The sequence below is a fragment of the Paramisgurnus dabryanus genome, chromosome 6 (assembly GCF_030506205.2).
Source record: "Paramisgurnus dabryanus chromosome 6, PD_genome_1.1, whole genome shotgun sequence".
In the NCBI taxonomy this organism is placed as follows: domain Eukaryota; kingdom Metazoa; phylum Chordata; class Actinopteri; order Cypriniformes; family Cobitidae; genus Paramisgurnus; species Paramisgurnus dabryanus.
In genome coordinates, this window is record NC_133342.1 from 31167349 (window position 1) to 31182448 (window position 15100).

The 15100-nt window shown below is 36.3% G+C and overlaps 1 protein-coding gene across 1 annotated transcript in view; it reads right to left on the reverse strand.

The window, feature by feature from the left end:
- Nucleotides 1–9669: 9669 nt before the first annotated feature.
- Nucleotides 9670–15100, reverse strand: part of eif2b3 (eukaryotic translation initiation factor 2B, subunit 3 gamma) — a 57362-nt gene continuing 51931 nt past the window's right edge. Inside the window, exon 12 of the mRNA XM_065276602.2 lies at nucleotides 9670–9816. Coding sequence (XP_065132674.1) covers nucleotides 9764–9816 — 53 coding nt within the window. The 3' untranslated portion in view covers nucleotides 9670–9763. The remainder of the gene's footprint in view (nucleotides 9817–15100) is intronic.

Here is a 15100-nt window from a genome sequence, read left to right on the forward strand (position 1 = left end):
ACTTTTAGCACGCTATCACACATGCGTGTCTATTGATGTGAGACATACACACACACACACACACACGGCTTTCTTTTTCGACGGACTGAAACAGAGCACGACATTACACGTTAATCCCACGTTAACGTAGAAACAAGTAGGCTATACTTTCAAAAACTTTAAGAAAAACGCTAACAACAACAACAACAATGCGCTATAATATTACAATTAGTAACAATAATCATCATAATAATCATCATACTTTAAATTCGACGACAAACAAAATGTCAGGTAAATCACCCACATAAAAACTGTATATACAACTTACCTTATTATTTACTACTAAAGAAAACCATAGTAATTACTACACTGTTATTGTTTACTACAGTCTCATCTATAAAGTGATACTGTAGTAATTACCGTATTATACTTTAATATTTACAATGGCAAGGTTCAAAAATTAGTATAGTACATGTTTAGAGCATTTGTTATTTGCCTTATGTTAAACTTTCTTTGTTAAGTTTCTGTAAAACTAATAAATAAGTTAAAATACACCTTTTTGGAATTTGTGGGTTGAAGGATAAACAACAACAACAAAACTGTTAAAAATGCAGCATTTGTCAAATCAACATAAATTTTTTATGTTACAAATTTAGGTAAACATTTACAACTTGTGTTTATAAGTTATGTCAACCTTTTTAAGTCGAAACTTAAAATAGTAGGTTGATTGACTTGCAAATCTTGTTCATGGTGCATTTTTAGTGTCTAGCAAAAGCTGAAACTAATCAGTTTAGCACATATTATAATATTGCCTTCTTAAGATTATTGCCTCATTTCATTGTTTTGTATATGTTTGTACACTGTCAGAAACAAACGGTCCCCTGCTGGGGAAGTATAAAAAATGTATTTATACCAATATGTACTCCTTTGTACCAATTTGTACCTCTGAGATACACTTTAAGTTCAAAGGTGCACCTTTTAAAAGGGCTCAGCCCCAGTCACAGCTAGGTACCACTGTTGACATTTTTTCTGACAGTATATCTGCTAAATGCATGAATGTAAATGATACATCTGTTAACTAAAACACAAGTGGCCAGTTGCATAAACTGCTTAGACAAGTATTTTCTTTGAGACTGATCATAACTTTTTAAAGAGTTACATAAAAATGTGAACTGATATAATTGGAATATGTCTTAACTGCAGCTATGTTTATGCAAATGGCCACAGGTTTAGAATTAAGTCTTTCGAATGTTGAATAATAGAAATGAAAGTAAATTTTAGTGGTACTCCTCGTTTTACACCGGTCCTATATTACACTGATTTGTTGCATTGTCCGGGATGATTGGGATGGATTATAAATGGGTCACATGAAGCTCTATTGATCTCCTCTAGTGCTATGCTGCTGGCCATGACACAAACACAGTTGATGCTGATACAACAACATGAACTCATCCGTATCCCAAACTAAAGCATGTTAATTACATTTATAGAGATGCTTTTATCCAATATACAGTGCATTTAGTATGTGTGATCCTTAGGATTGAACCTAAGAGCTGTGTGTTGCTGCAATGCTCTACAAAGTATGCTACAGGAATAGTTAAGAGAAAATGTATGCATTAACTTATATAAAGACAGTGATTTGTGTTACTGAAGTAAGGCTTATTTGCAGTTGTTCAATGTGCTTTACTTTTTTGTACACTTCATAATCAATATATTAGCAACCTCATAAATCTGATACATTATTATAATTATTCACTTCAATAGTCATTTATTTTTATTACACTATTTTATCATAAAAATGAAAGAAAATGCCTATAAGATATATGAAATAAGGTGGGTGCATGTCTGAATGGCGCGGCACTACTGAGCTCATTTCTGGAAATTGTTTAATTTGATGAGGGTACGGGCAGCTGGGAATGGGAGCTAATGTGGAATCTGAGGAATTGCTCCATGCGGTAGGGGGCCCCTGTAAGCCTAACAAACTGAGGGAGGTCCAGGCTGAGGTCTAGAGGCCTTGGATAAATAAACTGGGGAGATGACCATGCGCTGTCCAGAAATCTGCCATCACACAAGCCGTGAACGTAAACGGCCGTGGCCCGTCCCGAAGCTCGTGTAAAGGTAATCTCCAAAGAACGGAGCACAGATATCATACAACAGCTGAGAGGCTCTGCTGGCGAAGACGTGTTTATTTTTCCCCAAAGCCTCAGGGCTGAATTTATTTATCTTACGCAGGCATCGGCACGGTGAACAGATTGCTTTGAAACTACCAGCCTAGTGGGTTCTGGTCAAAGTTGACACATGTGAGCATATCTGTGAGAGTTTGCAGTTGGGTTCACACACTGAAATCAAAGAGTTTACAAACATAATTCTTTTAGTTGAAATAGTAATAAATTGGGATTTTTGAAGAAAATATCACACCACCGCATGTTTTAAGGCTATTAACTATACCTTAAACACATGTAAATAAGTTTGTTCTGCAATACTGATAGATTGTCTAGAATTATTTCAAATATTCACTAAACTGATAACTAATTAAACACTTCTTTAAACAAAAACTATTCACTAACAATATTTAATAAGCAAACTTTGCAGGCGTTGTTGATTTTTATAATTTATTATTGACAGTTTTTCCCACAAAGTATTACAATATTAGAGTGTATTAGAGTTCATTCCCCATAGAAATCACAGTTTGTAAGTCAATAGTCTCTCTATCTCTCTCTCTCTCTCTATCCATGCCTCCATCCATCCATCTATCCAACTGTATGACTACAGTAAATATCATCTATTGAAATATGGTCTATAATAATAATAATATACAGTAATAATAATAATAATAATAATATCAATAATAATAATTGTAATAGTAAAAGTAACAGTAACAGTAGTATTTTATATAGCGCTTTTAAAAGCAGCTTCTTAAAGAGCTTAACAAATGCATACTTAAAACAAATAGTAATTGTACAAAGACGAAGTAAAAAGACAAATACATAAAAACAATGTAAATAAAATAAAAAAATAAGAGACATCACATAAAACCAAGTCTAAAAGTCTTAAGCATTCCTATTCTCAAATAGAAGAGAATTCCATAATTTGGGAGCAACAGAAGAAAAAGTCCTATCCCTCATATAGAGCATCTATCTATTCAATTATATGTCTACAGCAAATATGGTATATTGGCAGAAAACAATGGTTATCATGATTTTTGTAAAACATTAGAAAATGACACATATATGTGAACCAGGACCACAAAACAAGTCATAAGGTCATATATATATATATATGACCTTATGACTTGTTTTGTGGTCCTGGGTCACATATAAGTATCATTTTAATATGGTGCCGGGGGCCCCAGTTTTGTGACATTTTATAAAATACAAAAATGTATCATGAATTCTGTGTAATTAAACCTAAAACTAATAACCAACAGCACTATTTTATCTAATTTAATATTTTGTTTAATTAAAATGTTAAGTTTGAGAATAGTTTTTTGTCAAAAATTTTAAATGTGGGGCCGCGAAGGAAAAGTTTGAAAACCACTTCTAAATATATATATATATATGACCTTGTGTATATATATTGTGTATATATACTGTGTATATATACAGGAAAATTTAAAACAAAACAATTTTCAGAACTAAATGTCTTCTTCAGGCATCAGTCAGTATTTAGTGTGACCTCTCTTGGCACGAAACACATCTTGAGCTTTTTTGAGGAGACTGAAGTCCTGAAGTCATTTGATTACAATTAGAAATTAGGATTTAATTTCATTTAGGTTTAAGAGATCCTACAGTTGCCTGCTATTGCTCGAGTGGAAGGGGAGTTTGCCCTAAATACTTGACACTTCAGCTTCATACTTTATACAGTTTTTAATACTACACACATATTTCCGGTATTTTCTGGTTGTATTCTAATAAAGAGAATGAGAAATAATATACAATTGCAAAAACAACACATCTTAAGGTAGCATGGTGCCCTTAGACTTTTGCACAGTACTGTACATAATCTAAATGTTGAATAAATAAGCTTTGCATCGATGTATTGTTTGTTAGGACAATATCTGCCTGAGATACCCAGGGCTGGGTAACTATAGGACAGAACACATTTCTGGGTTAAAATGACCCAAATAATAGTTGGGTTAAAACAACCCAATATTTTTTAGAGTGTATTTAAAAATTTGGAATGTGAGGATGCATAGAAATCACCTTTAAAGTTGTCCAAATGAAGTCCTTAGCAACTGCATCCACTTAGAAATTAACAAAATATCTTTATGGAACATAATCTTTACATAATTTCCTTAATGATTTTTGGCATAAAAGAAAAATGTATCATTTTGACCCATACGATGTATTGTGGGCTATTGCTACAAATATACCCGTGCAGACACATTCCTAAAAATCCACATGGGTCTTCTTTCATATATTGTGTACCTAAACATTTATAGCTAAAACAAAGCATGTTGTAGGTGATTAATATCATGTTATTTCAAAAATGAACCCATCACATGCTAAACTCAGAAAATTGTTTCTTCTTCGATCAGCATCGTTGCACAAATTTGGCAATTTTCACTTATTCTGCAATTTTCACACCCCTACAAATTTGTACAAACTTTTCCTATTGTGTTTTCTTAAGAAAGGAAGTCAAAATTTGTATTCAAATTGGCGGCGCATTCAAGTTTTGATGTGGATAAAGGCATGGGGAGCCACTAGCCTCCGGCTAACATTCAGGACTTGTTTGGCGAATGTTTACAAAGCTTAAAATATTCTTAGCCACCAAAGTGCTTTGTGACACAGTGATGTGTACATGTTAGCATTGTAAGGGTCCGTCAGTCACAAAAGGAAAAGTCCCGCCACCCACAGCCACAGATAAGATTAATTATGATAATGTATTTCTTTGCCCTTTGTTATCATAATGAATGGCTCGCTTAAAAAACTTTTTCAGCCGTCTTTGTTTGTTGCCCTTTAACAGAGGTATTGTTGCGACAGAACTAGCAGGTGGTAAGATGAAATCGGACCCTTTTGCTTGCTTATCTTTCTCTCTCTACTTATTTAATTCCTTTATAACTATTTAGGCATATATGTATATAGTTAAGAAGTTAATAATTAATCCAAACAACAGCTGATTATTGGTATACAATTATCACATTTCAGAAAAGTGTACATGTTGGGTACAGGTGCACGAGACAACACAACAAACACAGAAAAACAAGAGCATCCTTTTTGCCGCTCGCTCTCTTTTAAGATTAGAGAGGCCAGACACAGGGGTGTGATGTTGCTGTGGTTGTGCGAGATAAACAAGCTTTAACGTCCCGGGGAGCGTTCTAAAACGCTTCATTTCAAAGAGCGAGCAGTCCCTCACATGTCATAGAGGTTATTGGCCTTTACAGGCCACACAGCTTCCATACTGTCTTTGTTCGGCAGTAAGAAAGTACTAATTGTTAAGTGTGTGTTCACTGAAGGTGGGCATGAGGGTTTGCAGGAGGCTTGTGGGGGATGCGGCGTCTTAAAAGGAGGCGAAAAAGAGAGGAAATTTCGTTTGTGCCTCAAGAACACTGAAGACAAATTGAGGAAGTGTTCTGTTAGTGTGTAGGGGTCAGCAGAAAACATGCAGGTTTTTTTTGCCACTTGGGTGGCCAACAAGACTCTCATCACCCTCCACCGTGCTTAGTCCTTCCGCCCCGGCATCTCCCCACCCCTCCCTGACAACTACACACACCGCCTGCCCCCAAACGTCAACCGCACACCAACATACATTCATACAGTCCCTTGGGGGGGGGGGGGGGTCACACTAGGACTTTTAGTGGGCACCCAGGTTCGGTTCGTTCGGATGATGCGAACACTGTGTTTCCGAACTTAAGTTAGCACCCACGAACTTCACCCAAGCCTTAAAATGGTGGACTGTGGTACAATTCCCTGCTGCTCTTGGGAATCCGACCATTTGATGATGCAAGGGTACCGTGATTCAGAACCAAATTATATGATGCGAACAGAAACCAGAAGGGAGCGGAATCAAATTCTGGTCTGGACCAGGACAATGAACCAAGGCGTTGACTATGTCGTTTGTTCAAGCACAGGAGACCAGCCACTATCCTTCTTTAAAACCGTGGATGGAGATATTTGGACGGGGTCCATTCGTGTATTTATATCCACATTTTTGTGATTTATGACAAGTACCGCCACACTTACGGTACTTACTGTAACTGTCCCTGGCACTCATTTAGGCCCGTTCACATTAGCTCCTTCATTATAGAGTTCAAAGATAACCGGCCTTGTAACCACTGCAGACTTTTAAGAGCTTGCGTCTGTACCACTTTAAAATAAGCCAGAGCTCGCAACGGACTTTGATGTTGGCGTTTCAACTGACAAGGATCATTTTCGCATTGTTTACTACAAACCATCAAGGTCAATGGAGATTATGCTTTACACGTGTGAGCTTGCATGACACAATATAACATCCGACTCAGTTTCGAACCTTGACTCGTTCGTACTTACAAACAGGCTAGAAAATCTAAACTGGACGCTACGGAGAGACAGCGAGGTGGGCCTGATATACGATCTGTCAGTTGACATCTGATCCCAAGCCCAGGAAAACACAAGCATCTGTCACATTTGGCCCAAAGGGCGGCGAATGACACTGAACACAGCTCCGAAGGGCTCCAAACCAACACAGCCATGGGGACTCCAGCTCTGGGAGGCTTTGTCTAAATATACAAACCTTTCGAAAACAACTGCCGCCACATCTCCCGAGCCAGGTCTGGTGGTCTGAGCGCGGACACTGCAGCGAGCGGGGTCGAAGGGCACGACATTTGATTAGTTATCACACTGACAAAATGGAACGCACATGTTTCGTATTAGCAGGCGCTCAAAGAAATCTGCCTGGGGCATTTGGAGATCGATATTATTTCGTTTCTACTATTTCTTAACTTCTGCGATACGTCGGTGGAATTTTACAAATGTTATATCTCTCGGGGGAAAGATTATTTCATTTATTCGGGGAGAAAAAAATCAAGGCACGATCATGCACCAGCAAGTTGAATCTGCCAGAAGTCGTGAACCTGAATAAGGAGTTCAACTAAGAAAAGGGAGGACATTCTCATAAATATACAAATTATTTTATGGATTTCGAGAAAGCGAGAGATATCACTGTGAATTATTTCAATACGCCTAAAAGGCTTCAAGACTTGAAGAAGATGTGCAATCATTCCATTGGTGACACTAAACGAGTTGGATTGGCCCGAAAAACAATAAGTTAGAGGAGTTATAAATCATACTAAGAGTCAGAGCATCTTCCTGAGGCTCTGAATCCATCGTCACCTGGGAACTCCAGGCCTGTAATTTAAGAGATGCAAGTGCTGGAATGCTATAAATCGTTGACAGCAAAGAGAGAAAAATCTTTAGGAAGTTCTCCTTTTAGGCATTTTGTGAAGGCCTGAGAGTATGAGGGAATGAAAGAGACTGTTAGTAGTCGCTATATCTGACTGGGTGGTCCGTTTCTTTCAGTCTTTTTGTGTACAAATAAACTTATCCCCATTGTGGTTATCTGTTCCTTTCAGCACCAGAGCATGCAGTCCCAGTCTTGGTGGTCACCCAGATGGCTGATGGGATATCCACAAGATAAACACCACAACAAAACGGCAAACTACACAGACACTTACCTAGAGGAACACCTTTCATTCAGACAACACTGAAACAACGACACTTCTTTGAACATTAGTGCACATACAGTGACACAACCCAAATAAAATCTCATTGTACTGGGGCATATAATCAACTGACCGTTTCAGATGGTTTGTTGATATTTGTGACCCTGTCTGTGAAATCCAGGCAAAAGTCACAATCTATATATGAGACTTGGCGCATAAAAGTTTGATTTCAGTCATTGATTTTAATATTTGACATAATGCCCTTACTCAAAGTGTCAAGTTTCAAAAGGTTATATTTGCACAGAATGTTTTTTGCAATGTTTTTCAAGTGTCTTTTGTGGGATTACTGATATTATATTAATACTTTTGACAATACTGATATTTCATACTTATAATAAAAGAGGGGGGGGGGGGGGGGTGAAAAGGTGATGTGCCTCTGGCATTTTTTGGTCTAGAAGCCTAATTTTGGTCTTGTTTTAAAGAAGACACTTTAAGGTTTTTTATGGAAGTTTATGAAGGTGAAAATATTAAATAAGAAAAAATTGTTATGTCAGTTTACATTTATTGTAATAAATAAAAATAATGCAATATAGTATTATTTTATACATAAAATGATCAAAAAATGAGGTTTGTTTTGGTTTGCTGCATACTCTTGTCACAAATTAATAAATTACAGTCACTGCGTTATTATTACTGATAAAAAGTTCTTAGACCTTTCCAACAATATATAGGTTTGTCGTGATAGATTAACATTTACATGAAAAATATTGAATTAAACTCAGGTGTCCCACTTACGTGACAGTGCCAGTTAAAGATTAACATCTTTAAAAATGATTTTATTTTGTCATATAGGGGTGAGGCAACAAACCGATGAACTTTCACTTTTGCCAATTTTCCTTAACTCTTTCATGTTGTGATAACTCAAAAAAAAAAAAAAAAAAAAACATCAATTTAAAAATGTGAACTTAATTTAATCTAGTTCATTCAACAAAAAAATGGGTCTTGTCAGCTTTACTTAAAACTTATTTGTTCAGCCAACATAACATTGTAGAATAAAAGTAACAGATTAATAAAACCAATACAGACTTGCATCTCATTGGCTGAGGATTTTGCAGTGTATTATGGGTAATTGTTGTTCTGGCACCCTCTTGCAGAAGAGTAGCACCATTAAATAGGTACGTCAGTAATAAATGACAGAGTATGAGTTAATTAACTTGTTCTGATATATTTTAGAACAAATCAAACACTGAAAAAAATTATTCATTGAATTTAATCAATTTTTTTAAGGTAAGTAGTTGCAATCAATTTATTTAAGCTACATTTAAACAAAAAAGATTAGTAAAGTAAAATAAAATTTAAACTTTTGTATAAATGTAGCTGTAATAAATTGATTGCAACCACTTACCTTAAAAAAATTAATAAAATTCAATGAATCATTTTTTTTCAGTGAACAAACGGTTTGGAATGCAACATTTCATATATGTTTGTGATATGTTTGATTAACTGTATAAAAAAAAAGGTTTATTTGATAAGTTTTATTGAGCAGCTGCACTCTGATTGATTAATAATTATATATATATATATATATATATATATACATATATACAAGGCAAGGAACATTAGGTATTGATTTTAAATATTTAAAATGCTTCTTTTAAATTAAATGCAGTCCTTGCGTGAGGAAGTTTTGGTTTTAAGATATGACATTCACGTAACGAATACACTATGTGGTTTAATCATTTGTAAATAATGTCATATATGTTATTATAAAACATATTTATATTTATTTTTGTGTAATATTAAACTGTACCTGTCGACTGGCCAATCGGAATCAAGCATTTTAGAACGCTGTGTACTGAATATTTTTACCTGACTTTGAATTGGGACGGTCTTACTTTGCTTCAGCCATACAGCATGCTTTACAGAGGCTATGATTAATTTTTAATAATAAGTTTGGTCAACTTCTGTATGTTTACATAACAGACTGCGCTCCCATCAAACAAGGTGAAAAAGAGACATATAAAAAACCTTTTGATAAATAAATCCACTTTTATTGGAATATAAAAAATGGATCTGCACATGGAAGCAGATTCTTCCACAATAATGTATACTTCATCGGGCATGTGATCCATCTGCACCGGCGCTCTAGATCTCCATGAGCTGGTCCGATCCAACAATGACATCATTGGTTCTTTCCGCTGCAAAAAAACAAGAGAACAAGACTCTGAGAATGAGTTGTGAGGCATCTGTCAAAGAGATGAATGGCATGTTAAGACTGAAAGTATCATCAGTACTGATATAATAGTTTGAATCAAAGGTAGGAAAACAAGTTTAAACACTTTTTTGTTCGTTTATCCGGAGTGTATACCTTTGCGGGCCATTCCATCACATACTGACAAGCAAACAGTTTACAAATGTGTCAGGCATATACACGCTGGCTAAGGAAGAATGAGATCCTCTTGCAGAAATGCGGCTATTCCAAACTAAATGTTTGAGAGATTAATGGTCCCCATTAAGACATATTTTAGTGTGAAGGAATCCGCACAAAAGACTGTTTTTGTGTTCGGGGTAAGACAAATAGGGCGTGCTATGCCTGAGATTTAGAGAGAGCGAGAAAGAGGGACAAGGACGTCTAAACAGTCTGAGGAAAGGTACATGTCAACAGCCTCCATAGCACCTGCAAATCTATTGCACCTTACAACATGATGAGGAGCGGGAGGCCGGGTGGTCTTGGAAGTACAACTCCATTCTCAGCGCCTGCGATGCTTTTAGCAGCCGTAACCCAAAAGACTGGTTCCCCTAAGGACAAGGATGCTGGGAACACAGGACCTTATAGAGAAAGTGTCCAGCTAGAGTTTATGAGATGTCTATCGCTCCTTTGTGGCCAACACACGCAAGCAGCCAGTAGTGGTAAACAAGCCGGGAATAGACAAGAGTGAGAGTAAATGAGAGAAATACTGAGAGAGAGAGAATGACTATGTGTGTGTGTGTGTGTGGGGTTGACTTGACAAGACCACCGTAGTGGAACAGCTATAAAGTCTACACAGAGTTGTCTAATCACTCAGCAGCCAGTTAAAACTGTGTAAGAGTCTAATGTAAGGGTAACAGGTAAGTACATATCTAGGCACGCACAGACATAGGATTTTTGTCTAATAGTTATAGCAAACATGCAATTTAATGGCATATGGAAAAGTCATTGCTGGGCTGCCTGAAATTGTTTACAATCATTCAATTGTTCACAAAAGCTAAATCTATAAATCTTACATGCTTAATGCAACAGTTTTCAAGCATTAAAACACGATGTATAGTTTAAAAAAAAATAGTAACCACCATTATTGTATCAGGTCAGTATTAAAAAGTAAATTCTTAATATTACGCAAAATCTGATATCTGCCGTGTTATTTCGTCATCTTTTCTCCCTTTTTTCCCAAACCGTGCCAAACGCCACTCTTTCTTCTCTGCAGAATGCAATAAATCCGCTCAACAAATCACAGCACATCATTCCACGCACTGTAAACAACAATGGCGGTGTGTTGAATACACACAGAATCCTAGTTTTCATCTTATCACTTTCTTGGTATAGAAAACACAGTTTTACCCAAATTAGTCAAAATGGATTTATTGCGTTTTGGAACCAAACTCTTTATACACTCTTTCTGGTTCTTGAATCTGACTGGCTGTTAGGCGTGAGATTTTCTACCATTATCGTCACAGTAACTGCTTCAACATTTCACATCGTTTACGTATCATTCCGCCACTGGTGATTTTAGAATGAGTGAGAGAGGCGTAAACTGTGACTGGAAAAAGCTGCCAACAAAGTGGATGGTCACACGCTCACATATTAAGTTGCACAAATTCTGTTTTTAAAAACTTTCTGTGTCTCAATTAGATCACTAGGTTGTGAATCTGTGGATGAATTGATAATTGATCATCCCTATACCCTATTATCTTTGAAGATCAGAGCTATTGATGCATAAAACGTTTGAGGGAGTTGAGATTGTCTCTCATAGAGTGGCAGAATAAAATACACTTGCAATGATAACAATAATTCTTTCTTTATCTGGCGCATCTGTTTACGCGCTTCCCCTTCCCTAAGTGCCCTTGAAAGAAAGCAAAAATGCATCTTGGAATTAAACCAGTAAAGGACACTCGGTCACTTGAAGACTAATTTTCCGGTAACGAGTATTAATACACAAGACGACACCATGAGCATCACACAGAGAACAAAGTCCAGAAAAAAAAGAATAGTTGACGGTACCCATTGGCTTCCATGACAAAATTACATTTTTTGGGTGAACTGTCCCTTTAAACATTGTCTTATTTTTATCTGTGCTTTAAAGGGACACTCTGCTTTTTTAAAAATATGCTCATTTTCCAGCTCCCATAGAGTTAAAAATTAGATTTTTACTGTTTTGAAATCCATTCAGCTGATCTCCATGTGCTACCACTTTTAGCATAGTTTAGCATAATCCATTGAATCTGATTAGACCATAAGCATCACGCTCAAAAATAACCAAAGAGTTTGGATATTTTTCTTATTTAAAACTTTCAAGACTCTTCTGTAGTTACAATGGCCCTCATTTATCATTCTTGCGTAGAAACGGGCGTATATGTTGGCGTAAGATTACGCTTACACTCCTCTCACCGCCTGATTTATGAAACTGTGCGTACCGTTGATATTCAGGTGTACGTAATACCTGCCCTTCATAAATGCCGCGGCTGAAAACGATCGTCATTAGAATAACACGCCCCTATAAATTCAAGTCTCCACCTCCCCCACGCCCTCATTTTACGACATTGACACATGGAAGACGGCAAAGAAGACAAACCGGGGAAGTGGAAAGAAACAAAAATGTTTTATTTGGGAGTTTAAAGAGCGGGATTAAAGACACAATAATAATTGCATGACATTTTGTAATATTTGTATTATTATTTTTATTATTAATGACGCTAAATTGATATTTAGAAGAATAATTATTATTTATTATTATTATTATTATCATTATTATTTACTGTTGCCTACATCTAAATTATATGTCTGCTTAATGGTTCGGTTAAGTTTTAAAAAAAATAATATTTTAAAATGATGTAGTAACTTTTGTAGTGTGTTTTTCTATATTTACATACAGTTGTTTGTTAGCTAAGATCCAGTTTGATACGGAGCTCCGGATATAATTCAAATTAACAATTTGTTTCCACGACATCCACATGTTTTACTAGGCTAATTCATAATTTGAAGTAATACTTGTAATAGTAATTACAAAATATTATAATAATTAATTCCAAGGAACAAACTGTTGAATATTGGGAACGAATTTTATATTTATGGCCATACTTTAGACTAAATAAGAAAAGGAAGTGTCCATAATGTAGCATAAAATAGCAATGCTGACATCGGGGACACGCGCGTCGAATATCTGGGTTGAAGAATCTGTTTTCAGCCACGCAGTCCTTTTGAATGTGTGTCATGCAATATCCACTTCTCGTCGCAAGGTTGTAGTATGTTTTTACTAAATACGACAATAAATAGGTCAAGTCCGACCACCGGAAGCGTTTGATATTTTTAACTTTCAACTCGGAGGTGTTTTTAATTCACAGCAGCTGTTTAAACATTTGTGTCGCTTTCAACCGGGCGGTGTGCATCCACTAAGCTCTGGTCTCTAATGAAAGGTAGATGGACCAAAATAAATATCTTTTATCTTGGTCCTGAAACATTGTTCTCTTAAGTCTATGGTGGAGAAGGTATTTAAATAAACCGCGGAAATTTGGTAGTCACATATCTATTAATAGACTACAGTGAACGTTCTGTCAGAACGTCCACTTGCAGGAATCGTTCTAAAAATCATGGTTACCATGGGTCTGATGCACATTCCAACTAAAGTTTGATGCCCATTCCAAGTAAAACAGTAAAAGTTTATAACTTATTTTGAAAGTACTAACAAAATTCTACCTTCTGTTAAAATTTCATGCAAATATCTGATAAAATGAGAAAGTTACAAGCAAAAACATGTGAATACGCAGCATTTCGGTCACACACATTCCATAGACATCCATATATAACTTTTTCCCCTGATTTCTAATATTAAAAATATCATAACTTTCTCAATACTCAACAGATTTTTACAATCCTGGTATCTTTGTAAATGGGAATGTCTGCTCTGACTAGTCATGTGATACATTTTGAGTATTGGGGTTTTTGAAAATTTTGTCATCATACCTACATAAAAGATAATTCGTGGCCATGATTTTGTCCGCATGTCATCATGATCGGATTTATGGCTCCATTCAACACAAGCATTTTACCTTACCTATTCATAGCTATTTATTTATCATCGAATGGTATGTAACTAGCTCACCTTTTGATGCATTATTACCATGTTTTCGTAGCACATCCGTGTGCTTTCTTGCAATGTGCCGCTTCAGATTCCAGGATTGCTAAACTTTTACAGTCTCTCCGCACTCCCTTTCAATGTTTTCTTCCCGTCCAAACTTTGATTTTTACTTTACATTTAAGTATAAGGCTTGAATTCCATAACTTATTGCTAGACGTTTCTACAGATTCTCGAACTAGCAAATTATCAAAGGGCGTTCTGGGTTTAACGAGCGGAAAAAGGCGCTCTGATGGTATTACCGCACCGCTCAACGCTCCGAACCGCTCACGTGCTGCACTGAAACGGCTCGCAACTTAAGGAATACATTACATATGCATACAAATCAAATGCTTTGGTAAAGTCACACAAATTAAACATTGAAGTTCATGTTGCATAAAAATAAACACTGAAGTTTATAATTACTATGTTTTAGTTTTTTACAGTGGGTCATCATAATATATCATATATTTTAGTTTGTCAGTGCGTTTTGTGGTGTTAGGAAGTGTTTGCGCATTTCTGCACTAACTCAAATTGTGCGTACACCACCTCCTGAGCAGGCGTAGGATTTTAGCGTGCCGTACGGCAACGTCCATATTGATAAATCTCAAAGTCACCGTGGTTTTGGGTGTACGCCAGGTATACGCTGGAAATTTGGCGTACGCACTTTTGATAAATGAGGGCCAATGTGTACTAAGACCGACAGAAAAATAAAAGTTGTGATTTTCTAGGCAGATATGGTTAGGACTATTCTCTCATTCTGGCGTAATAATCAAGGACTTTGCTGCCGTAACATGGCTGCACCAGGCACAATGATATTACGCAGTGCCCGAAAATAGTCCTCTGCTATTGAAAGTTACCAAGGGGACTATTTTGAGCGCTGCGTAATATCATTGCGCACAACTTTAAATTTTCAGTCGGTCTTAGTACACGATGTAACTACAGAAGAGTCAAGTTTAAAATAGGAAAAATATCCAAACTCTTTGGTTATTTTTGAGCGCGATGCTAATGGTCTAATCAGATTCAATGGATTATGCTAAGCTATGCTAAAAGTGCTAGCGCCAGACCCGGAGATCGGCTGAATGGATTCCAAAACGGTAAAAATCAAATGTTT